The 26,412-nt window shown below is 57.3% G+C and overlaps 1 protein-coding gene across 1 annotated transcript in view; it reads left to right on the top strand.

The window, feature by feature from the left end:
- Nucleotides 1-26,412, top strand: part of MYO10 (myosin X) — a 244,990-nt gene that overhangs the window by 108,088 nt on the left and 110,490 nt on the right. The window contains exons 4-5 of the mRNA XM_056108957.1: nt 15,055-15,242; nt 24,166-24,294. Of these exons, the coding sequence (XP_055964932.1) occupies nt 15,055-15,242; nt 24,166-24,294 (317 nt within the window). The remainder of the gene's footprint in view (nt 1-15,054; nt 15,243-24,165; nt 24,295-26,412) is intronic.

The raw sequence follows: 26,412 nt of genomic DNA, 5'->3' as shown, positions 1-26,412 counted from the left end.
TCACCGCCTGCCGGAGTGAGTATTCTTGCTTCAGGAGGCGAAACTGCCACGGAACTGTTTACAGAGCAGTTTCCTCGCCGGGCTTGCCAGAGACAGACTTTCGTCTTGCCGGGGCCAGGGATGTGACCAGGCGCCTGAGCATTGCGCAATCCGTGTTTGGAGAATGAATGCCATCCGTGTCAGGCAGAGCAGGGCCGCTGGCGGAGTGTGACGCAAGATGCCAAACGTCTTTGTGGGTGAAGTTGGTCGTGGGGGCGGGTGCACCAGGAGCCTGGCCGCTCTGGCTTCTGAGCTCATTCATGTCTTGGGATGCGTTTCCCAGAGCGGAGCAGAGAGGAAGGCAGTCCGGAGAGAGAAATGACCTCCGGACAGAAGATCCCCTCTGGGGGCTGAAGTGATTGCTTAGTGGGGAGGGCGTTTGCCTTGCACACAGCCAGCCCGGGTTCGATTCCCAGCATCCCATAGGGTCCCCCGAGCACCACCAGGAGTAATTCCTGAGTGCAGAGCCAGGAGTAGCCCCTGTGCATTGGCCAGGTGCGACCCACTATCCACTGCCCACTATCCTCCTCTTGTTCATCGATTTGCTCGAGTGGGCACCAGTAACGTGTCCATTGTGGAACTTATTGTTACTGTGTTTGGCATATCGAATACGTCACAGGGAGCTTGCCCTGCTCTGCCGTGCAGGCAAGATACTCTCGGTAGCTTGCTGGGCCCTCCGAGAGGGGCGGAGGAATCGAACTCGGGTCGGCCGAGTTGGCCGCACGCAAGGCAAACACCCTACTCGCTGTGCTATCACTGCATCCAGGTGTGACCCAGAAAGCAAAAAATAAATAAAAAGCAAAAAAATAAAAGAAGATGCCCTCTGCCAGGAGGTGGAGGAAAGCGAGGCCTTTTGCAGGTCCGCCCTTCTTCTCCAGAGGAGTCGGATAGAGGCTGATAGACAGAACTGCCCTCTCGGCCCCGCGATGGGATCTCGGTCTGGTGTCCCGGGATGAGGATGTTCTTCCGCCGTCTCCGGAGGGAACAGACTTTCTGCCCCTTCCTTTTCCAGTGCAGTTCATCACACTCTTCTCTGAGATGCAGGTTGCTGTGCAGTTGGCCAGAGCTCGTCCACGGGGGTCTGACTTGAAAGTGAACACTGCGCCCTCCTTCTTGTGCTGTCTGTGTCTGAGAGAGAGAGAGAGGGGGGGGGGGTATCACGCGCTTCCTGGGAGCACTTGGCACATGGCTTCTTCCTGATAAGTCCATGTTTCAGTCGTGACCTAAGAATCATAAACGGGGGCCGGGGGCAAGAGGACAGCGGGGAGGGTATTTGCCTTGCACATGACTCACCCAGGTTGGATCCCCGGCACCCCATAGGGTTCCCCGAGGAGTAATTCCTGAGTGCAGAGCCAGGAGTAAGCCCTGAGCATCGCCAGGTGTGACAAAAAAGAATTTAAATAAAGAATAATACACAGGGCTGGAGTGAGAGTGCAGCAGGGAGGGCATTTGCCATGCGCATGGCCAACCCAGGTTCGATACCTGCAGCCCATATAGTCCCCTGAGCTCCGCCAGGAGTGATCCCTGAGTGCAGAGCCAGGAGTGAGTCCTGAGCATCACCGGGGATGTCCCCCAAACCAAAATAATGATAACAACAGCAATAATAATAATGAGAGAGTATGAGAGTGTGTGTGGGAGAGCGGAAAGCGGTCCTGGACCGGGTTAGGGGCTGCCCCGTGGCGTCGGTGCCACTGAAGGGCGGGAGACAGGGCTGGAGAGCAGAGCCCCCTGCAGAGGGGGATGGGGGGCCACACCCAGTAAATGTGGGGGAGGGGTGGCTCTTCTGCCTGTGGAGTCCCGCGAGTGTTTGGGGAGGCAGACTGGGGGTGCAGGGTCCTCAATCAGGTGGTTCTGAGTGGGGGAGGGGTGTTTGGCAGGGTCAGGGCAGTGGGTTCTGTGCGTCACGGTGGAAACCTAAGACCCCATTAACCAGGTAGGTCCAGACTGGCCCCAAGGTCGGTCCATGGTGCCACGGTCCCCAGTGCAGCCGTCAGAGGCTGAGACCCAGTGACCTGGCGCTCAGCAGACTGGCCCGTCTTGGTTCACGCTGTTGGCACCAAGGCCATTCCTGCCCCAGACTGCATAGGAGCTCAGAGGGAAGCAGCATGGGGTGGGGGGCAGGAGAAAGAAGCTTGGGGAGGTCACCGAGGAGAGGAGGGGGCCAGGCCAGGAGCATGGAGGGGGACCCCCACAGTACCCTGACGACATGGTGTTCCAGAGGGGCCAGAGAGACCAGCTGGGTTCGGGAGGCCGTCCGATGTGTTCCCTGCTGCCTGGTACACTGTTGTGGATCCCTGAGTCCCGCGTGGACACGGGCAGCTGAGGGGGACCAGCCTGTCCCTTCCTGCCCAACACACACACACACACACACACACACACACACACACACACACACACGTGCTCTCTCTCTCTCTCTCTCTCTCACACACACACACACACACACACACACAGCCATGCTGGCAGCTACTGCTCCCCTCAGGGCACGTGAAAGGACCTTGTGACTCCAGGCTCAGGCCCGCCAGGGTCGTCTGCGGTGACCACGAGTCCCCAGGCCCAGGACAGGCGGCTCCAAACCACGTCACGGAGCTGCCTGCAGTGACGGGGGCCCGACTCCAGAGGAGGACGCCCTTTCTGCTTCCCCCAGCCCTGGGGTTCGTCTGTGGGTTTGGCCCAACACGCAGCGCCAAGATCCAGGTGGCGTGTCTGCAGGCGCGGGGCCGTGTCGAAAGGCAAACACTGAAGGCAGCACACCAATTGCTCTGCAACGCCTCGTCTGGGGGGAGAAGGTTCCGAAGCCCCCTCCTGCGGTTCAGTGGCATTCCAGGCCACGGCAGATGTGCTCACCGGCGTTGGCGTTGCTCCGGAATTCACCTGGGTGTGGGCCTGGGTCCAGCGCGCCTGTGGGTGTGTCAGTGACCGTTCCGGGGTGGGGGGTGGGGGGTCGCAGCCCCTGCTGAGCTGGGGGGAGACCAGATCTGAGCAGCCGCTGGCTCTGGGCTTTGGCTGTGCCCGTGGCGATCTGTCTGCCTCCTCTCGTTCCCCAAAGTGGAGTTTTCCCACGTGACTTTTTCTTTGGAGAGGGGAGGGGGGTCCGTCCCTTCCCAAAGCTGGCTTCCAGACCCGTCGCCTGTCACCGAGGCAGGGACAGGCCGAAGCCAGGATGGGGGGCAACCCGGAACAGCTGAAAGGAACAATGTGGTGGGGCTGGGCGGGGGAGGGGGTCCGCAGGAAAGCCAGCCTGGCGGGACCAGTCGGTGATGGCAACCAGCTGTTGCCTGTGTGTATTTTTAAACTTCACCAAACACGTCCCCCCGCCCCGGCCTGGCCCCTTCCACCTCTCCACACGCCACCGGTAGCAATTAGGACGCATTGCTTTGGTTCTGGTCTTTTTTTTTTCTCCTCCCTCCTTTCCTGCCTCTCAGTTGGGTCAGATTCCTTTCAACAAGGGGGGAATTTCAGTCTGACACTCACTGCAATTAAGTGGAAATGTCACGTCTGAATGTATGAGCTTGCCCTCGGCAGCCCCTTGAACTGTTGGAGGGGGTCTCGTTTTCTTCTGCTTTTAAAAGTTTTGTGGTTGGGGTGGTGGGGGCTCACCCAGCTGTTGTTGGGGGTCACTCCCGGCTCTGTGTTCAGGGTCACTCCCAGCTCTGTGTTCAGGGGCTGCTCCTGGCTCTGTGCTCGGGGATCACTCCCAGCTCTTGGGACTCACTCCTGGCCCTGTGTTCAGGGTCACTCCCAGCTCTGTGCTCAGGGCTCACTGCTGGCTCTGTGCTCAGGGATCACTCCTGGCTCTGTGCTGAGGGTCACTCCTGGCTCTGTGCTCAGGGCTCTGTACCCGGGGCTCACTCCTGGTGGTGCTTGGGAGTCGCAGTGTGGAGCTGGGGACTGAGCCCAGGTCAGCTGCACGCAGGGCCAGTGCCTGGACTGCTGGACTGTCTCTCCAACCCAGTCATTATTCCAGAAGATTGACGGGTGAGCGCAAGGCCCCGCCTCCTCCGGGAGCTTCCTGGAGATGACTGCAGACAGACCTAGCTGGTGTGAGCTAGTCCCGGATGCACAGAGGGACATGGAAGGGGAGGATGGAGAGGGGCAGGAAGACGATTCCCCCCACCCACCCAGAGCCTCCCTGCGGCTTCCAGAGGGAATTTGGCCCCCACGGAGGGGGTCTCAACCTGGCGTCTCAGCCTGCACAGACTCCTGTTGGCATCTGGCTGGGTGTGGGCACGCAGGTGGGGACAGTTGCCTGCGGCTGGCAGGGAGGGAACCAGGGGACGGGTGGCTGTCTGAGAAGGCAGAAGGGGCCCCATTTCCAATGCGAATCCCAGAGAAGTGGCTGGCCCTGGGGAACAGAAGAATCCAGAAGCATCTGGAGGGGAGGTGGCTGGCTCCCCAGATGAGGAACGATGGACTAGGTTCGCGACGATTCTTATTTACTTACTTATTCATTTTGATGTAGGAGTCATTGTCACTGTCCTCCTGTTGTTCATGGATTTGCTCGAGCGGACCCAGTAACGACTCCATTGTGAGATTTGTTGTTACTGTGTTTGGCATATCGAGTATGTCACGGGGAGCTTGCGCTGCTGTTTATTCAGCCACTGATTACTCTGATCGAATTGGGCATGAACGCCACATTACGTTGTTGTTTTTTTTTAATTGACTTACCGTGAGATGCAGTTACAAAGCTTTCATCTTTGAGATCCAGCCAAACAATGATCGAATACCCATCCCTCCACCAGTGTCCCCAGTATGCCTTACCCCTCCCCCACCCTGCCTCCATCCCAGTCCTCATCCTGCCTCCATGGCTGGCAATTTCCCCCAATATTCTCTCTCTACTTTCGGGCATTATGTTTTGCTCGAATTTCCCCAGCACCACTCAAGCCTGCCTGCCAGGGGCAGGTGCTAGATCATTTATTGCCCATTGCTCATTTGGGATATCATGGGTGCCGTGACCACGTGCTTCTGGAACCCTAGATTGTCAATGGTTGGGTTCCAGAGACATCTCCGTAGGGCACTAATCCATTTTGGGATTCAATTGGACGTCTCTGGGCCAGGACTGTTGGTGCGCTAAGATGGCGCCCAGAGGCACATAGTGGGGGTGACAGCCAGGCCGACGGGTGGGGGCGGGGAGGGACAGCTCAGCATCTCTGCCACCATGCCACCTGGAGATTTTGTCCTGGAATCTGTGTACCTGGGCCTTGCTTGTGGCAGCTCTTGGTCGCCGGGATTCCGTCTGGAGCAGGCGTACCTGCCTGTTCTTGGAGGTGTCTCCAGCGTGTAAGATCTGGAGATGGGGAATCTCTGTGTTGGGCTGGGCTTGAGGATATGCTTGAAGGATGGCACCAACAGTTTTCTGGATTGACCATTGGGGTGACTATGGTCCTCTTTTTTTTTCTATATTTGGGGGCAGGGGAGTGTTGGGGAGGCACATCTGGCAGTGCTCAGCACTGGCTTACTCCTGGCCGGGTTCAGCGACTCACACGGGGTGTCACAGATGGAACCCAGGTCAGCTGTGCGCACGGCAGACAGCTTACCTGCTATGCTGTCGCCTCAGCCCTGTGGCACCAGAGGAAGGGACTGTGCAAAGCAGCTCAGGGCCATGTCCTGCTGAGTCAGAGCAGCGCAGGGGGCAGCGGATGGGCACGGGGGATCTGACTTTACACCTCACACAGATGCAGTCAGCTCTGCGGGGTGGGGTTCAGTCCCCAGCGCCACATCATGGGTCCCTGAGCGGGATGTGGCCCACCCACCTGCCAAATAACTAAGTGAATAAGTAAAAAAAGAATGATCTCTCTGGGCTGGAGAGATAATACGGCGGGGGGAGCATTTGCCTTGCACCCGGGTTCGATCCCCAACATCCCATAGGGTCCCCTGAGCACCGCCAGGAGTCATTCCTGAGTGCAGAGCCAGGAGGAACCCAAGTGCATCGCTGGATGTGACCCAAAAAGGAAAATAAAAAGGAAGAAAGGCAAAGAAATCTGAGGTGCATGGTAGCTAAGTGTGAGAAGTCTCCCCGCCAGGTTCATCTGCCATGTCCAGGAGCCTAGGGAAGGACAGTAAGTGGCTGTTCACAAGCGCCCGGCCCCCAGGGCATGAGCCTGACCCCCCCCAAGTGCCCCCCAGGAGCACCCCTTTGGGGCCACTTCAGACATCTCAGATCCCCGAGGCGGAAGCAGTTGGGGCTTTAGCTTCTGACTCTGGCTCCTCGTAACCCTTCCACAGAGCAGACATGGGGGACAGGGTTCCAGCATGATCCGAGCCTGAGCCCCGGGGGTGGGGAAAGGAGCCCCCCAGCACAGGCCGCCTGCCCCTGGGAGCTTGGTCAAGCCCCGCTCTGGGGACTGGGTCTCCCGGCAGAGCTGCCAGCAAAAAGCCAGGGACGCGCCTTCTCTCCTGCTGGCCCTTCGCTGGGCAGGGTGTGGAGACGCTCAGGGTTCCGCCCTCAGCTCCGACGGCTGCACGTGGCGTGGGGGAAACAGTGGATTTCTCCCGTGATTTGATTTATTTTTTTATTTTATTTTTTTATTTTTTTAATGAAACACCGTGAGGTACAGTTACAGACTTACACACTTTGGTGCTTATGTTTCTGTCATACAATGTTCTAATACCCACCCCTCCACCAGTGCCCATTCTCTACCACCAGTGTGCCCAGTATCCCTCCTGCCACCCTCCCCTCTGACCTCCTCCCCACCTCCTGACCCCTGCCTCTGGCCGGCACATTCCCTCTTGACTCTCTCTCCTTTTGGGTGTTGTGGTTTGCAGTGCAGGCATTAAGTGGTCATCATGTTCCAGCCGTAGTCTACTTTCAGCACGCATCTCCCGTCCTGAGCGGGCCCTCCAAGCATCCTTTACTTGGTGTTCCCTTCTCTACCCCAGCTGTCTTTTCCGCCTCTGCGTGTGAGGCCGGCTTCCAGGCTGTGGAGCGGTCCTCCTGGCTCTTCTCTCTTCTCCCCGTGGTCTCAAAGTGCCGCGTGCAGCAGCTGTTCCCAATTATTAAAACGGGCAGCGCAGTCATCGCGTTTGTGGGGGGAGGGGGTCCCGTGGGATGTTTTGGCCTCGAAAACACCGTTGTGTGCTCTTCGAAGGAGAACAGACTCGGTTGTCGCTGGCAGAGCACGGCCAGGCTGTTTGTTCCCACGGAATTTGGAATTTGAAGCCAGTGGACGAGAGAAGCCTCCTTGGTCCCCCTTGAACCCCTCGTTGTGTGTGGCCGGAGTCTTCGGTGGCGTGGTCTTGCTGTGGCTGTGCCATGGGGAGGGGCTAGAGCAGCCATCATCCAAGCGAGTGTCACACATTGTCCTGTAGAGTCTCAGACACGTCCACAGGTGCTCAGGGCTGACTCCTGGCTCTGTGCTCAGGGATCACTCCTGGCGGAGCTCGGGGGACCCTGTGGGATGCCGGGGATCGAACCTGGATTGGTCGTGTGCACGGCCAGTGCGCTCCCCACCCGCCTAGCACTCCGACCCAAGTGCTCCGACTTCTGAGGCTTTATCTTCGCTTCCCCTGGGCCTCTCTCTTTGTGCCCTTCTTCCTCCTCCTCCTCCTCCTGGGTGCTCCTTTCCGGAGTACACGGTTCTCTCTACCTCCAAACAACTTGGTTTCATAGGGAAAAAACTCCTTTAGGCAACGCGGTTTGCTGAAGGGGTGCAGGGGAGTCCTAGTAACCTGATGTCTGATGTCCTCATAGTCGTTCTGTTTGCTGACAGAGCACGCAGAGTGCTTGCAGTTTGTTCTTGAACCTGCCAAGGAGACTGACCGGCCCTAGCATCTGTGTGAGTTTCTGCTTCTGTGCTTGGGTCAGTGTCCTCGGTACTGGGCGCGGGATGCTACGGTCTGTGTGTAGTGAGTCCCCCAGGGAAGCTGCAGTTCTCAGATGGTCTGGGGACGGGGACGGGTACAGGCTTGAGACCTGGGCTCCAGCCCCAGCCTGGGCCATTGTGAAGCCCGTGAGGGCGGGGAGGGGGAGGGGGGTCTGGAGAAGTGCCGGGTCAGCCCAGGGGTGTGGAGGGCACCGAGCCTCAGGGCAGGCAGCTTTCAGGGACTAGATATTTATTTGGGTTTTCTATTGTTTTGCTTTGGGGCCACATTGGCCTGTGCTCGGGACTGGCTCCTGGCTCTGCCCTCAGGGACCACTCCTGGCAGGCTCAGGGGACCAAACGTGATCGAACCCAGTCAGCCCTCCCCACTGTGATGATCTGAAATGAGTTGACAAATCAGCTCTGAGCTAGATCTTAAATCTAGGTTGTACCCTATGGTGAATATACTTCAAAATAAAACAAAAACCTGGTGTGGAATTTTTTTTCAGGGTCTTTTTTTTTTTTAATTAGTGAAACACTATGAGGTACAGTTGTAGACTTACAAACTTTCATGCTAGGGTCTCGGTTATACAATGATCGAGTACCCATCCCTCCACAAGTGCCCATTCTCCACCACCAATGATCCGTGGGATTTTTTTTACTTAGAAATTTCTATGTAGAAAGTTAGAGCAAAGCTTCTGTGATGACAAAGGGTGAGAGGGAGGGAGGGAGAGGAAGAGAGAGAAAGAAAGACTCAGGACCCCCAGAGTAGGGCGGGTGAGGCCGCTCCCCACCCCAAGGGAACCAGCCCCTGCAGTGAAAACCTCCAGAACTCAATCACAGCCCTGCTCATGGCTGCTCTCCACATACTCAGGCCGAACCTCACCCACGAGTGAACCTATTCCTGGACACTTCTTACCGCACACCCCACCCGAACTCCAAGAGTATCACACCACATGTGACGGGGCTCTAAGTAGGAGGCAACCGATCCTAGAGGGAAATATTTTTCTACAGATATATATATATACACACACACACACAACACACACACACACACACACACACACACACATATATATGCACACTGGGCTCAACCTCTAACAACATGTTAGTGATCTCTTATAGAAGGGCTTAATGGCCCTTGTGGACACAGTCTCCACATACTTTTTTGTAGCATTTTCAGCAGTTTTTCATAACAAACAATACAAAATATATTATTTTGGTTGTGCGTTAGGACGGGGGTTGGGGCTTGGGTTGGAAACATCCAAAATATGGTAGTGGGAAGGTGTCATGGTGGTGGGATTGGTGTTTGAATATTAAATGGAATCAAATATTGTGAACTACCTTATAAACTAAAAAAATATATAAAAAATAGAGAGAGAGGGAGAGATGGGAGGAAGAGAGGAAGAGAGAGAGATGGGAGAGAGGGAGGGTGGGAGGGAAGAGAGAGAGAGAGAGAGAGAGAGAGAGAGAGAGAGAGAGAGAGAGAGAGAGAATATCTTCAGTCTCCCCCATGCCCCTGCCCATCCCTGCGAGGTCACGGAAGGACAGACTCAACCCCTCCCTCCCACCTGGCGTCCACCTGGACCTTCCCTCTGCTTCCCTGCAGGGCCCCTCGCAAGGTTGATGGTGGCAGATGGAGCCCAGTGGGGTCAGGAAGCGGGGGCAGTGCTGGGGACCAGAAGGGAATGTGTACATGGAACTGGGCAGCCACGGCCTGATGGGGTGTGGGCCCGAGGGAGACGGCCCAGGAAAGATGAGGTGGGGCGTGGGACCCTGAGGGTGGGCCCATGTGTTCTCTTCCAGAAGTTTCCCATCCGTGTGGAGTAGGAAGTCTTCTTTAGCAGGAAGAAGTCTAATTCAGTGATGCCCAGTGTTACAGGGACCTTTTCCCTACTGGTAATGGAGCCAGGCCAGGACATTGCTGAGTCCAGCTCACCCCCCAGCACTGCCGAGGGTCCCCCAAGTACCACCCCAAAACAGAAACTAGCCAGGGGGCACGTGTCCTTTCCACCGACTCCCTGGAAGGGCGTGAGGGGCTTGCTGTCAAGCCGGCTTGGGAGGGTCTGTGTGGTGTCAGGCTGTATCCCTCCAGGACCCAGGGTCAGGGGGTCATCATGGCACCGTCCCATAGCAAAACCAGCTTGGATGGGTCTGGTCTTAGGCTCCCAAAGGCTGACAATGTTGCTTCACACCTGCAAGGTTGTCTGCCTCCTGCAGGGAGCGCTCAGCAGGGCTGAGTTAGAGTAGTGAGTTAGGGTAGGGGGGTGGGGGTGGGGTGGGGGTTGGAGTGGGGTTTCCAAAGATGCTAGGACAGCAGGGAGTGCGTTAGCCTTGCACGCGGCCGACCTGGGTTCAATCTCCCCAGCATCCTTTAAGGTCCCTGGAGCACCGCCAGGAGTGATAGTGATTCCATGAGGTGTCAGGAGCCCATTCCTCTGGAACCCTGAACTGCAGCTGATGGGCAGGGAGACGGCACCAACTGCCACAAGAGGGACCCCACACTGCCCTTGGTACCCCTCTCCCACCCCGCACCCCCAGAGAGGCACCCCCATCAATAAAAACACAAAAGTAGGACCAACTCCACTCTTCCTTCCCGCCAGCTCCCCGAAAGGGGTTTGACTTGCGTGTGTCCACCCCTTCCTGGGTTTTTCCAGCAGATATGGAAACGGAACCTTCTCTTCCTCAACATGGTCTTGGGGAGTGACTCCCAGTGATGCTCACGGGACTCAAACCACGGCTCTGCAGAGCTCATGCACCCCCAAGTCATCTCCTGGCTCCTCCTGTGACTTGACTTGATCCTTATTTTCTTTATGTTTGAGGTTCTCTCATCCTACTTTGGGGGCTGCACCCAGTGTCGTCATGTACTTGGGCTACTCCAGGCTCAGGGCTCGGGGGTCACTTCAGGGGCTGCCATATGGTGCTGGGATCGAACCCAGGGCTCTGGCATGTGGAGCAGTTGCCAGAGGTGACCCTTGGGCTCATCTCCCCTGCCGCCTTAATGAGTCTCTTCTATGGGTGGGGCCATAGGCATCTGTGCTCAAGGATCACTCCTGGAGGGGCTCGAGGGCATTGCGGGGTGCCGGGGATCAAACCCGAATTGGCCACCTGCAAACCAATTGCCTTGCTGGCTATGCCGGTATCCCCAGCCTCTGTGATGAGTGTCATGCTGCTGGTGCCCACACTGAATCGCCAGTGAGGGTGGACTAAGCCAGCAGCCCCTCCCAAACACGTCAGCCCTCAGCAGTGTGGCATTGGTGGGGCATCTGGTCAACCGCGGCCATCAGTCGTGAAGGTTGGCAAAAGCTGAAGTTAGAAAACGTGGGTTTGTGACGGTTTGAGTTGTGGGGTCAACACCCCTAAAGCCGAGGTCTTCAGTGACTCACGGTAACTGACACTGCAAGGACCACCCACCACCTCGCCTCAGAGGGCCACCCCCGAAGCACCCATGCTCTGTGGGCAGTGGCAAGTCTCGGGAATGCGGGACCCCCAGGGAGGGGCGGCACCTCAGGGGGTTTCCATGGAGGTCATCGCTCTTTTATTTTCTTTTGTGGGGACCAACTCCCCTCCCCCCACCTCCAGCCGGTCCTCAGGGGATCTTGTGTGCCATTGGGATGGAGCTGGAACTCCCACATGCAAATCGTGTACCAGAAACCTTTGCTCAGAAAGAGGACACATTTTATAAGTTTATAAGGTGCTTTCCCCGGATAAGTGAATGCTTGGAAAGCAGAGCTCCTCTCAGAATGGCCTGGCTGTTCGCCCTGGTTCCGAGCACCCTGGTTCTGAGTGGCCCACGCAGAGTCTCAGCCTGGAGTCTGATCATGTTGCTTTCTTTTTTTTTTTTTTTAATGAATCACTGTGAGATACAGATTTACACACTTTCGTGTTTGTGTTTCAGTCATACAGTGATCGAGTACCTATCCCTCCACCAGTGCCCATTCTCTACCACCAGTGTGCCCAGTATCCCTCCTGCCACCCTCCCCTCTGATCTCCTCCCCACCTCCTGACCCCTGCCTCTGGCCGGCACATTCCCTCTTGACTCTCTCTCCTTTTGGGTGTTGTGGTTTGCAGTACAGGTACTAAGTGGCCATCGTGTTCAGTCCATAGTCTACTTTCAGCACACATCTCCCGTCCTGAGCGGGCCCTCCCCAACATCCTTTATTTGGTGGTCCCCTTTCCATCTCGGCCACCTTTCCCCCCAGCATATGAGGCCGGCTTCCAAGCCGTGAATTGTCCCTCCTGGCCCTGATCTCTATTATTCTTGGGTGTTAGTCTCCTGTGATGTTACTTTATATTCCACAAATGAGTGCAGTCATTCTCTGTCTGACTCTCTCTCTCTCTCTCTCTCTCTCTCTCTCTCTCTCTCTCTCTCTGACTCATTTCACTTAGCATGACGCTCTCCATGTCCATCCACATATATGCAAATTTCATGACTTCATCTTTTCTAAAAGCTGCATAGTATTCCGTTGCGATTATGTTTCTTAGGGATGCATGCCTTTGCGAGGGTTTGACGTTCCCATGCTGGTGGGGTTTCACTTCACGGATTTCCCTGGTCGGTGCTTCTCTGGGGAAGAGCGTGGCAGGTGTCCCTGCCCCAGCCCTGCTCTATGAAGGAGGACCCAGAAAAGGACCCCCTGACACTTCACAGAGTAAAGGCAATGATAAGGTTCATAGCTACCAGAAAGACGGAAACAGCGGCGGGTGGGTAGACGGCTCTTACCCTGCATGAGCTTGGCCCAGGCTCAATGCATGGCACTACTTGGCCCCCACACACCAAAGGGTGTGACCCCTGAGCACCACAGAGGTCACCCTGGAGACTCCCAGGCCCAGGTGGCCTGGGTTAGTCCTGGCACCGCCGGGTCCAGGCAGCGCCATACCCTCGGACCTTCGTATTAGCCTATGTCCTGCTTACCGAGAATGCCCGGGAGGAACTCACCAGCGCCTCCTGGGAAACCCTCGGAGGACCAGACGGAAGGACAGAAGTGTGTGACAGTTGGGCCTCCTGGATGGCCTGTGGACATAAAAAGAAGGCTCTGGAAGGTTCTAGAAAGCTCTGGAAGGCCCTAGAACGCTCTAGAAGTCTCCAGAAGGCCCTAGAAGGGCTGTGGTTAAATCCTCAGGGCTGCTTCAGGACCTGGTACTTCTCTGTTCTCCTTCTGATGGGAGACGGGGTGGCCCGCTCAGGTGGTTTCAGTCGCGATCATCACTGTTTATTTTCCGCTGGGGGCCAGAGCTAAGGCGGCTTCCCTCTCTCAGCCTGGATCTCCCACAGTCTCGGCTGGGGAAGCGTTCGTGGGGAATCCGGGGCCTGCGGGCCTCTTCGAACTGGCACGACCTTCCCTTGACAGGTAACGGGCCACTTTTTAAAGTCTGCCACCCCTGGCATGTGGCCCGGTCCAAAGCCCTGCGCCAGCGCTCTGTCCTGTTGCAGAACGACGTCACCCACCCAGACTCACGGCCTGTGGTCCTCTCAGCTGGACACACCACCGTCCGCCACCCCAGACCCTCTTCCATGGCCCTCTGTGCCCCGGGGCTGCCTAGAACTGCATCTGTGACTTAGCGTGACGTGGGGCGGGGCAGGGGGCCAGGACAGGGCCACCACTACCCCCCACATTGTGTGGGCCCCTCTCTCCCTCTCGGCCCACCTCGGGGGTCTCAGGAGCGTGCGTGCCGAGCACCTGTCTGTGATTCCTCAGGCCTCTGGGCTTGGGAGAGCAGGTTTTTGCCTCACGCTGTTTTGGGGTTTTTTTTGTTTGTTTGTTTGTTTGTTTTCGATCTCTTCTGGCTTCCAGACCTTTCCAAGCACCGACCACCTTCCATTTGCAAACGGTTTCACGGGGCATCTGTGTTCCTGGCAGCCGTGGTGGGCAGAGACGGCGAGCCCTGCTGTAATCGGGCACAGATGTGGGGCTGGGAGTTCGCTCTGTCTGGGGGTCCTGCCTCTCGGGTCCGCTCTGCTGCAGAGCTGTGCCCTGTCGGCAGGCGTGAGGAGAGAGAGAAGGTTCCGGGTCACGGTGCCGCTTCACCGCCCCCCACGCACTGGCCGTGTGTGGCCCCTGCACTCTGCCTCAGTTTCCTCATCTGAGAAACTCCCCTCCCCCTCCCCCCGTGGGCTGGACCTGTGTCTTGGGCGGGAGGTGGCAGGTGTGAGGCACTGGCTTGACCCCCACCCCCACGGCAGGGTCCCCCGCCCCGTTACAGCTCTGATCCCCCCCCACACACACACACACGTGCACAGACTCAAACCCATTCACAGGGTTTGTCCCCTATGAATAAAGAAAGACGGTAAAACCAGGGCTTCCCTGATGCCCAAAGCCGGGACCTTAGGGTTCCTATTAGACAGGGCTGTGCCAGAGTCTCGGCCACGGGGAGCTTCACCCACACACGTTTCATCCTCGACGGGGTCCCCCTGCCTGGCCTCACGCTCTCGCCTGCGCCCGCCCTGCTACGCGTTCAGACAGTGGCCAGCGGCCCGCAGCCTGGGTTCGCCCTGCCGCGTGGGGGTTCCTTCCCGTTCCTGGAGTGCTGGGGTCCCACACGGGACTGTGGTCGTCACAAAGCATGACCGACCACAGTCTGCTCCTTGAGATCAGGGTGCCAGCGAGGCATTCGTGCACATTGAGAACATTCTAGAAGCAGGGAGAGGTACCAGCGAGGCACTCGTGCACAGTTGGCACCTCTCCCTGCTTCTAGAATGTTCTCAGTGTTCGATACGAGTGCGTCTGGACAGACACACACGCTTCCCTGGCTAACCTTTCTTTCCCTTCTCTTTTTGTCTTCTTTCTCTTTTTTCTATCCTTCTCCCTCTCTCCCTCTCTCTTTCCTCCCTCCCTCTCTCTAATTCTCTCCCTCTCTCTTTTTTCTTTCTCCCTCTTTTCTCTGTCCATCTCTCTCCCTCTCTTTTCTCTCTTTCTCTCCCTCTCTCTCCCTTTCTCCCTCCTCTCTCCCTCTCCTTCTCCCTCTCCCTCTCTCCCTGTCAGCCCCTCCTCAGTGTTCCGTGTCCCTTCCGGCTCCGAGCTCCAGGTGCCCCTTACAAAGGCCGCTCCCCTGCCCGGAGCATCCTTTCCGCCAACCCGCAACGAGCACCGGGCGGGGAGGTGCCCGTGGGCTGGGCAGGTGGGGGGCCGCGGGGCGTGGCGCCTCACTCAGAAGCCCCCTGGGCGGGTCCCTCGCGGATGGGTGGGTGACCCAGGGGTGACCCGCGTCCCTCTCTCCGCAGACCTACATCGGCTCCATCATCGCCTCGGTGAACCCCTACAAGCCCATCGGGGGGCTGTACGAGCCCAGCACCATGCACCGCTACAGCCAGAGCCACCTGGGCGAGCTGCCCCCACACATCTTCGCCATCGCCAACGAGAGCTACCGCTGCCTGTGGCGGCGGCGTGACAGCCAGTGCGTGCTCATCAGGTACCTGCCGGGGGGAACCGCCAGGACCGGGCGGGGGGAGGCGGACACCAGGCCTGTCGGGGCCGGGGAGAGGGGCGCTCCGGGCTCGATCCCGGCCCCAGAGGGACCCCCGAGCACTGGGTCAGGAGTCGGCCTGAGCACCGGAACCAGAAAGTGAGAAAGACAAGGAGGAAGAAAGGAGGGAGGGAGGGGGGAGGGCCGGGGCAGGGGAGAGGGAGGGCGGGGTCGTGCTTCTCCCACCAGGAGCCCAGAGGACCCCTGCCAAGACTCACTCCCCAGAACTGCTGCTCTTGGTGGTGGTTCTTTTTTTCTCTCTCTCTCTTTTGGCTTATTGGGTCCCACGCCGTGATGCTCGGGGCTTCCTCCTGGCTCTGCACTCAGGAATTACTCAGGGGAACCCTGAGTCATCCCTGTGGGATGCCGGGGGTCAAACCGGGTTGGCCAAACGTTTGCAAGGCAAACGCCCTCCCTGCTCTGCTATCACTCCGTCCCCTTGAAGGTGACTCTGACTGCATTGCTGGTTTCAGATCAGTTTCCCGGGGCTCCGAGTGCGACCTCGGTGATTGTTCCAAGGGTCCTGGTCCTGACTGTCTCTAGAGGACTCTATCTACACAGTGACTGTTCTGAGGTTCTTCGGATTCCGTGTCCCTAAGAATCCAGGCCTCCCGGAAGGGTGCCTTGAGCCTGTCTGCCGAGTGTGACAGTCCAGAGGGCTTCCCTGAGCACCCCACCTCCCTCCCTCCAGCACCCACCTCCTGCTCTAGTCCTCCTGCTCCCTCCTTTCTCCATCACCCTCCCTCCTCCCTCTCTCACCCTACCCATCCTCCCCCTCCCTCTTCCCACCATCAGCCTCCTCCTCCCATCCCTTCCTTCCTCCTCCCTCCATCCCCTTCTCCCATTCCCTCCATATTCTCCTCCTCCCATCCCCCTCCTCCCTCCTCTCTCCTTCAACCTCCCCTCTCCCTCCCTCTCCTGCACCCGCCCACCCAGCCCTGCCCCTGCCCCTGCCTGCAGGAGGATGTCCCGGCATCTGTCCAAGCTTGGGGCAGAATCACTGGGCTCCCCCACAGGACAGGGACGGAAGGAGCATTTGGACTCCGGGGACAGCAGCACCCTCTCCCATCTGGGTTCCTTCCTGGTCTCTGGAAACAGGGGTGTGTCAGCCTGACTCCGCGGGCCGGGAGACCGACAGGCAGGCAGAAAGACAGACAGACGCATGCACCGTCGCAGCCAGGGTGGGTGCTGTGATCCCTGTGGGAACGTCCCCCAGAGGGTGAAGGTCCTCCCAAGAGGCTCTTCCTGGGGGGTGGCAGAAGAACCCACAAGCCGGTGCCCTCTGCGGGGGGCTGAGGGCTGAGGGGAGGGGGCTCAGAGGGTCCCCAGCACTTGCAGCTCTGCCCTGTCCTTGGGGCAACATCATCCTTGCTTTTGCCAGCGTGAGGGCCCTGGAGGTTGGTTTGTTTCCTGCACAGGCGCCTGCGTGCCCCCTAGATGGGCCCCCGGGCAGTGCTCGTCCTTCTCTTCCCTCCTCCTGCCTCTGCCTGCAGGGAGGGCCCAGAGCTCCCGCACCAGCCGTGAGCACCCCTGGGTTTGGTTCTGCTGAGAGACCGGAAAGCACGGCCACCCGCCGAGCCGAGAGGACCTTGCTCTGGACAAACACAGATGTGGAGAAAGAAGATTTGGGGCCAGGGCCATCGTCCAGCAGGGAGGGCGTTTGCCTTGCATGCCGCCAACCCGAGTTTGACCCCTGGCATCCCATAGGACCCCCCTGAGCACTGCCAGGAGAGAGTCCAGAGTGCAGAGCCAGGAGTGCTCACACCCTGAGCATCTCTGGGTGTGACCCAAAAAGCCAAAGTAAATCAATAAAATTGAAGGAAGTAAGGGAAGAGAGAAGGAAGGAAGGAAAGGAAGGGAGGGAGAAGTTTGCTTCTGGGGCCGGTAGTGCTAGGGGCTATTCCTGCTTATTTGGGGGTCTCACCTGATGTCCTCAGGGCCCCTGGGGTGCAGAGCAGCTGCTCCAAACTTTGGAGTCATTTCTCCAGCCCCCAGAAAATCGCTTTTAAGAGTCGTGTTCTCAGTCAAGTCGTTGGCCTGGGACCGGAAGCCCGGTCGCTGGTTGGTGGGAAAGTTCCCTGAAGTTAAAGGTCAAAACTGAAGATCACAGATGGCAAAGTTGAGTGCATAGAAAGAGAAAAAAGTCGCCTCTTTTATTTGGGGGGCGGGGGTGTGCACCCAACCATGCTCAGGGCTTATTTCCCGGCTCTGCACTCAGAGATCACTCCTGGCTGGGCTCATCGGGGATCATCGTTGGTGCCGGGGATCGAACCCTGGTCAGCTGTGTGCAAGGCAAATGCCTTACCTGCTGCAATATCTCTGGTCCCAAAAATCTTCACCCATTTGTTTTTTCAAAGAAAAAACTGAGTTGCTTTCCACGTTTGGGTACCTCGATAGTTGGGCTTATTGCCGTCATGGCACTGGGAAAAGTGAGAGCCTGATTCGTCTCTCACTTACTGGAAAGAGCAGCCTAGAAAGAAAGTGAAAAATCAAATGAGATCATGGTGTATGTATGCGTGTGTGTGTGTGTGTGTGTGTGTGTGTACGCACGCACGCGCGTGTTGTGTGTGTGTGTTTTGCGCGTGCACACACAAGCACGTACGTGAAATAAAATAGAAAGGGGGTGACATGCTCAAACAAAGACAGAGATTTAAAAACTCTGGGTTGTGGCGGGGAGGGGGCGGCAGAGACACAGCGTATTCCCGTTGTGTAGTGCTGATGTTGTTAAAAGAAGGACTATTTAGCTCAGGAAACGAAGTCTTGAAGAATAGGCTTCTCATTAAAGTGTGTTTGGGGTTTCAACAGACCTCTTCAACAGCTTGCATTCTTTAAGGAAGGGTTGGAACTGTGGGAAATGAAAGATGGAGTATAAAAAATAAAAATTGTGGGGTGCGAGAGTTGTATCCATGGTTTTCTAGGCGAGGTCTGCCCCCCGGTGGCCATGCTGCGTTTTGCTGCTGCCCGAAGATTCTCTCCTGCTCTGCCCCTCCAAACCAGAAAGAATAGCTCATTTAAAGGGAGACGTGTTTCCTCTCTTTTCATGAGTTCCTTTCATCTGGCCGAGGACCCCCCGATCTGCAACGCCCTGGATTCTGCTCCAGGCCTCTTATTAGTCTCATCTTCATGGTGGTTGCCTTGCAGAAGTTCTACTTTTTGCTTTACTTTTTTAATGCGCATTGAAGTGAATGCTTTGCTATTGTTTTTTGAGATATAGATATATTCGTTTCCAATTTTTTATTAGTAGTTAAGGCTGACGTTGGAAAGTTCATTGTGCATTTTGCACCAATTTCGGTCTTTATTACACCGGCAGGCAGCATTTCATTCATCATGGCCTTCTCGGTGTGTGTGTGACCTTTAAAGATACACACGCAGTGCGGGCTTGACCCCGTGGTCCATCCATCTCTGAGCATCTGGGAGAGAAGAACCCTCAACAACCGCCAATCAAAGTGTGGCCCGAGGACCACGTGGGGGAGGACGTTTCTTTCTCCCGTGGAATGACTCCTTCAGGGGTCCCGTTCATTCTGGAATAATTGGGGGTTTGGTCTTTGCTGTTTCTAGGGGTCCGTCTGGAGCTCATGAAACATGACCAGTTCCCTTGCTAGGCTTGAGGATGAGGGGAAAAGGCAAGGGACCGGAAGGATAGTACAGTGGTTAGGGTATGTGCTAGGGTGAGCCCATCCTGGAAGCCTCCCCAATAGCACCACTGGGGTACCCTTGTGCCCCCAACATCCTTGGGCCCTTGCACTGAATGACTGACCAGGTCAGCTGAGATCAGATCGCCAGTGGAAGCCCTCTCCCCCGCCCCCCCCCCCCCGGCCTTTTGAGCATCATTTGGGAGGTCCTGCCCCAAATCAAATGAAAACAGGAAAAAATGTGCTCCGTCGCCCCGTTCCCTCCAGGAAGCAAGAGATGCGGGTGGGCAAGCTCGGGCAGCCTGGTGGGTGGTTCCTGTAACAAGCTCCGCAGAGCTCGTTCAAGAAGACGATGGGTGACTAAGACTCCAGAAATGGTTCCGCGACGGAAGGTCAGACAGAGGGAGATGGCTCAGGAGGTGGAGGGCGCAGGGGGGAGGAGGACACAGACGGTCGGGCCGTGGTCTCCCTGGGGACCCGCAGCCCTGCCTCGCTGCAAGGCTGTGGGGATGCTCGGGGACTTGAGACGCTGAGAAAGACTCTGTGTGTGTGTGTACGTGTACGCGCGTGTGTGTGCGCACATGGGCGTGTGTGTGCATGCGTGCATGTGTGTGTACATGCATGTTTGTGTGTCAATGAGCATGTGTGCATATGTGTGTGCGTCAGAGCTGCCAGAGGCATTTGCTGCGTTTGTGGGGTGGTTTCCCTAGCCACCTTAGATGTGCGAGACAGCCCAGGGGTCTGACAGCCTCTCCCGTGCCGGGTTCCCCTCTGGGTGTGCTAGCGAGTGATGAGATAGATGGATTGGGGGAAACCAAGAATCAGGGAAATGGAGACACTGTCCCATTTCTGGTCCCGCGTCTGCAGAGGCTGGGAGGGCCGGGCAGTGTGCCCTTAGGCAGCCCCTCTCCTCGCCTTGTACCCAGGTCACACCTGGCAACCACTGCCTGGCTGACTGAGTTCCGGCCGGGTGATGGACCTCTGTGTCCCTGTCTCTGCCACCTCTCCCCGTCTCCTTTGCCCCACGACTCTCCCTCTGTCTGTTCCTGAGACAGCTGGTGCTGGAACTTGGAGTCTCTTTCGTGACTCTCCTGTTGACGAGCGGCCTCGTGACTCTCGGCCAGCTCCCCACAGCACCCCATCCGTCACTGGGCTGGGGCTGAGCTGCCAGTGTCCACCGCCGCTGGTGATTCTGACAGTGCTACCTCTGTCTCAGCCTTGGCCAGCACTGGGCGCCGAGTGCCCGCGGCCGATTCAGCTGTGTTTGCTGGGTCATTGCTGCCTGAGTCACGGCTGTCCAGGGGCTGGAATGCAGGTTCCGGGGCGGGGTCAGTGTGAGTCACCCACCCCCTCCCTTAGGGGAGGCTGCGACCCCAGACTTCGAGGCCAGAGCAAAGCGCTGTCCGTCCATCCGCCGTGGGCCGCGTGAGTCGGGTTCGGCTGGATGTTAACGGGTTTCACCGTGTGTTTGGTTGAGTTCACTTTCACTTAGCTGCTGAGTGATGACGTGGATTGTTGGCGTGCCAGGATGTGAGAGCTTGGGAACACAGAGCATCTGTCCTGAAGGCCCCTCGGGCTTGGCAGTGGCGGGTGAGGCAGAGCGGGAAGCGTCGTAGAGCCGTCCTTTGCGGGCGCCTGCTTCCCACACCCGTCACGTGCCTCCAGGGAGCTGCATGTGCATGTGTGTGCCGTGTAATGTGTCCTGTGGGATGGTTTCCATGCCCATCATGTCAGCAGCTCTCCTTTCTTTCCACACGCTCCCACCCCCACCCAAGTGACTTTACTTCCCCTTGAGAAATTTGGGCCGAAGGCGAACCCCACGTGATGCGTAAAGCTATGCAGAAGGGGCCCCTGCCAGACCCCACCTCCTTCCACGCCGCACAGGGTGCAGGCGCCCCAGGGCCTGCCTCGGCACCTGCAGAACAGACACAGCCAAGAGAGAACAGACAGTCCCGCGGGCCGGGATTCGTGCGTTCAGGAAGAGGACTCAGGAGATGGGGCAGCCCTCAAACCGGGATGAGATTCTAACACCCCAACCTCTGGGGTCCCCAGGAGCGGTGGCTCTGTCTCCATCAGCCCAGAGCCGGTTCTTGCAAACAGGGAGGTGGGCTGGGGAGACCCCACTCTGGGGCTCTGAGGTCAGGAGGAGACCCCGGGCGGGGAACGTCTGCAGCATCCGTGCTCTGGGGGTCCCTATCTCTGTCGCAGAGTCATGCTGGAGGTGGATGTGCGTCGGGGTGACACCCGCCCACGAAAGGGGCCCGTTAGTATTGGGGACGTGACCCTCTCATTCCACAGACGCTCCTCCTGCCGCGGCAAGGGCGTTTCTCTCCTGCGTCTCCCTCTTCGGGGTCTTTTATGTACTTGGCACCATAAAAGTCAGAAAAATCTGTGATGATGGTTTCCCCAGGCCCCCAGAAATAATACCCTGACAAAGAAGGCTGAGGGCTCTGCGTGCAGGTAGCAGGAAAACCTGCCGGGATGAAAATAGGTTTAGGGTTGGGGGTTAGGGTTTGGTCAGGATTAGGTCGGGGTTAGGGTTAGGGGTTAGAGCTTGGGTTAGGGTCAGGGTTTGGGTTAGGGTTTGGGGTTTGGGTTCGGGTTTGCTCTGGGTTAGGGTTTAGGGTCAGGGTCAGGATTAGGGTTTGGTCAGGTTTGGGTTAGGGTTTAGGGTTCGGGTTAGGGTCAGGGTTCAGGTTAGGGTCAGAGTTAGGGTTTAGGGTTCGGGTTAGTGTTTAGGGTTAGGGTTTATAGTTAGGGTTAGAGTTTACAGTTTGGGTAATTTTTAGGGTTTGGGATTAGGGTCAGAGTTAGGGTTATGGTCAGGGTCAGGGTTAGCGTTTAGGATTTGGGTTAGGGTCAGGGTTAGGGTAAGTTTTAGGGTTAGGGTTTAGAGTTAGGGTTTGTGGTTAGTGTTAGGGTTTAGGGTTAGTGTCAGTGTTTGGGGTTAGGGTCAGGGTCAGCGTTAAGACTTTAGGGTTATCTTTAGGGGTCAGGGGTTAGGGTAAGGGTTAGGGTTGGGTTAGGGTCAGGGTCAGGGTTAGGATTAGGGTTTGGTCAGGCTTGGGGTTAGGGTTTAGGGTTCGGGTTAGGGTCAGGGTTCAGGTTAGGTCAGAGTTAGGGTTAGGGTTTAGGGTTAGGGTTTAGAGTTAGAATTAGGGTTAGAGTTTAGGGTTAGGGTTTAGAGTTAGAATTAGGGTTAGGGTTTAGGATTAGGGTTGGGGGTTAGGGTTAGGGTTTAGGGTTAGTGTCAGTGTTTGGGGTCAGGGTCAGGGTTAAGACTTTAGGGTTAAGGTTAGGGGTCAGGGTTAGGTTTGGGTTAGTGTTAGGGTCAGGATCAGGGTTAGGATTAGGATTTGGTCAGGTTTGGGGTTAGGGTTTAGGGTTTGGGTCAGGATCAGGGTTCAGTTTAGGGTTTAGAGTTAGGGTTAGGGTTTGGGGTTAGGGTTTAGAATTGGGGTTAGGGTTTACAGTTAGGGTTAGGGTTTATAGTTAGGGTTAGTTTTAGGGTTTGGGGTTAGGGTCAGGGTTAGGGTCAGAGTTAGGGTTAGGGTTTAGGATTCAGGTTGGGGTTTAGGGTTAGGGTTTAGAGATTAGAGTTAGGGTTTATGGTTAGTGTTAGGGTTTAGAATTAGGGGTTAGGGTTAGTGTCAGGGTTTGGGGTCAGAGTCAGGGTTAAACCTTAGGGTTATGTTTAGGGGTCAGGGGTTAGGGTCAGGGTCAGGGTTAGGGTCAGTTCCAGGCTTCTCAGAGGCATGAGGTGGCTCCTGCCCGGGCTGTGCTTGCCCTCATTCCCCAGGGAGCCCTCTGCACGGCTCAGGTCCGGCCCCTTGAGGGACCCTTACGCGTGTCCTCGTTGGCCCATCCTCGGCGAGCTCAGTTCTCGCCTGTGAGGCCCCGAATGTGTCCCCGCACCTCGGGCCGTCCAGACCCGCGTCTCTCCCGCTCTCGCCTTCTGCCCTCTGCCTGCCCAGCCCACCCTGCACACGTTTCCGTGGGCGGCCTTCCGGCCTGGACAGTGGCTCCGGACGAGCCATCCCGCGTTTGCACCTGCGTTTCCCATCTCTCCTCCTCGAGGACCGCGCATGGGGCCAGGGCTGGAGATGGTGCAGCGGGGAGGGCGTGTGCCGGGCATGTGGCTGGCCTGGGTTCAAGCCCCAGCATCCCATAGGGTCCCCTGAGCCGCCAGTAGTGATCCCGGAGTGTAGAGCCAGAAGTAAGCCTTGAGCATGGTTGGGTGTGGCCCCAAAACAAGGGGGTGGGGAGAGAGAAGAGAGAGAGAGAGAGAGAGAGAGAGAGAGAGAGAGAGATCAGGTCTCACCCCAGCTGTGAGTGTCTCCTTCTCCAGACCTTCCTCCCCATCCCCAGACCTCGGGGGTCGCCACTACCCCTGTCCGAGGGCCGCCGGCCTCCCGGAGCCTGTCCTATGAAGGGCACCCCTGGATCCCCAGCTCCGTCTCCCATCCTCCTTCCTTCCTCCTCTCCTCACATGTGCCCAGCCCACCTGGAGGACCCCTGCAGGACCCGGGACTCCCCTGTCATTTCTCTCTGTCTTCAGCCCCGCGTTGCACCTACGGCTGGTGCCCGCTGGTCCTCGAGCCCAGACCTGCTCTCCCTGGCATCTTCCCTCCGTGCTGGTCTCTGGCATCTTCCCTCCTGAAACCTGGTCTCTGTGGGGTTCAGGGCCCACCCAGACGCGGCCTTCCCTCCCAGGACTGTGGGGGTGGAATGTTGGGGTGGGGAAACCCCCCCGGCCCCTGCTCTCTCCTCTCGTGGGAGCCATGCGTGAGTGCCCTGCCAGCCTGGCCACACCGCCCTGTCCCTGCTCATTCCTCCCATGGCCCTTTGCCGGGTCCCTACATCACAACGCCCAGCTCAGCAGTTCCGCTCCCTCCCGTGTCCAGAGCGGGGGGGGTCAGGACACCCAGGAACCGCGTGGTCAGCAGAGAGCAGACCCTTGCCCCGCTTACCTGGGCTGTGTATGTGTGTGTGTGTGTGTGTGTGTGTGTGTGTGTGTGTGTGTGTGAGAGAGAGAGAGAGAGAGAGAGAGAGAGAGAGAGAGAGAGAGAGAAAGAGAGAGACTGTGGCCAGCTTCCTGCACCCTGATCCTGAGAGCCATGCTGGCGATGAGTGGGGGGCAAGGGGTCCCCGTGCAGCTGGCTCGTGGGGGACCCTGGGCCTGGAGAGGCGTCACGGAGGCGTCCATCACTTGAGCCCCCCTGCGCTCTGTCTTCCAGCGGCGAGAGCGGCGCGGGCAAGACCGAGTGTACCAAGCTGGTGCTCAAGTTCCTGTCGGCCGTCAGCCAGCAGTCCCTGGAGCTGCAGGACAAGGCGTCATGCGTGGAGCAGGCCATCCTGGAGAGCAGGTGCGTCCTCCTGCCGCGGTTTTGCAGGCAGGCTCTGGTCTGCCCTCTCCCGCCGCTGCCCAGGGTGGCTTCCGGTCCCCAGCCTGCACCGCTGCCTCCCCACCAGGCCCCTTGTCGGGCCTGGAAGAGGCTGAAGCCTCCGCCCACTCCAATATGAGCAGCAACCAGTGAGAGGAGACAGAGAAGGTCCTGGGACCACAGAGCATTGAGGCAGACACACACACACACACACACACACACACACACACACGGGGTTGTGCTGAACCGATAGTGTCTAACGTGTAAAACCAAAAAAATAATCCTTTATTATTTTGGGTGCGGTCACACCCAACAGTGCTCAGGGGTCGCTCCCGGCTCTGCACTCAGGAATCACTCCCAGCAGTGCTCGGGGACCCTGTAGGATGTCGGGGATAGAACCAGGGCTGTGCTGAATCAAGAATGTTGAGCCAGGACTGCAGAACATCCAAACACACACACACACACACACACACACACGACTGTGCTGAGCCAAGAGCATCTAGTCTACAAAACCTTTATTATTTATTAATAATCCTTTATTTATTATTTTGGGTAGGGTCACACCCAGCAATGCTCAGGGGTCACTCCTGGCTCTGCACTCAGGAATCACCCCTCCCCCCCCCGCCAGTGCTGGGGCGGGCTAGGGGATGCCAAGGATGGAACCTGGGTGACGGTGTGCAGGACCCCTTGCCTCTCACTCATCGCCAGCATGGCTCTCAAGATCAGGGTGCAGGTGTGCAGGGCGAGCGCCCTCTGCCTGGACTCACGGTGCTCTCTCTGCTCCCGGGTTGGCTGCCTTGTGGAAACAGTCCTGTAGCCTCTGGTCCACTTGGGCTCAGGGAAGACGCAGGGTAGCGAGATGGGTCCCCCCCAGGAGACGGCGGTGGGTGAGGGTCTGGACCCTGAGGGGGCTTTCCACTGGCCATCCCGGCAGGTGCATGTGACTCTGTGGGCCGCCCTGGCTGAGTCCCCGTTCAGCCCTGTGCCTTCATAACATGGTGCATGAGCCAGAAAGAGCCCAGAGGGGAATGCGGAGCCAGCTTGGTTCTGGCAATGCCCGGGGCTTCAAGCCCTGCCCACAGTCACCCGAGTGCCGCTGGCTGTGGGCCCCAAACCCAGCAAATAACATTTAAATAAAATAATTTAACTAGAGGCCGAAGCGATAGCACAGCGGATAGGGCGTCTGCCTTGCACGTGACCGACCAGGGTTCGATTCCCAGCATCCCATAGGGTCCCCCAAGCACCGCCAGGAGTGACTCCTGAGTGCAGAGCCAGGAGGAACCCCTGAGCATCGCCAGGTGTGACCCCAAAACCAAAAAAAAATGTTGATTTAACCATAGTGCCCAGAAGGAGAGGAGGAGGGAGAGAGAGAGAGAGAAAGGGAGGGGGAAAGGAGGAAGGGAGATGAAGGAGGGGTGGAGGGAGGGACAGAGCGAGGGAAAGGAGGATGAAGGGGGAGGGGAAGGGAGAGAGAGGGAGAAAGAGAAAGTGGCTGCCATAGAGGCAGGCTGGGGCTGGGTGGGGGGTGGTGGGAGTGAAACTGAGGTCACTGATGGTGGGAGACGTGGGACTGGAGCAGATAAGGTATTTGCCTTGCCTGCAGCCGACCTGGGTTCGATTCCTGGCATCCCATATGGTCCTCCAAGCACCGCCAGGAGTGATTCCCGAGTGCAAAGCCAGGAGTAACCCCTGAGCATTGCTGGGTGTGACCCCCCCAAAAAAAACATGGTGAGATACGGACACTGGTGGAGGGATGTGGAGGGATGGGTATTCGAACACTGTGTGACTGAGGCCGGATCATGAACAGCCTTGTAACTGTGTATCTCACGGTGACTCCATGGAAAAAAAAAATTAGAATTAAAAAAATAATTAAAATTATTCTGGAAAAAATTAACTTAAAACCATTACTTTCGCTTTAGCTCAATGACATTTTAAAATAAAATATCATATATAATTTTAAAAATTAATTTAAAAAAATAAAGAAAGAAATTAAACCCAAGAAATAAGATCTTCAGAAGTTGGAAACGACGCCGCGGGCTGTCCCATCCAGCCCACCCAGAGGTACCCCCAGATCGCGGACTTTGCCTGGCGTCACGTCCC

This window comes from Sorex fumeus, unplaced genomic scaffold (assembly GCF_029834395.1).
Source record: "Sorex fumeus unplaced genomic scaffold, SorFum_2.1 ptg000240l, whole genome shotgun sequence".
Lineage (NCBI taxonomy): Eukaryota > Metazoa > Chordata > Mammalia > Eulipotyphla > Soricidae > Sorex > Sorex fumeus.
This window is presented reverse-complemented; position numbering and strand designations above follow the sequence as displayed.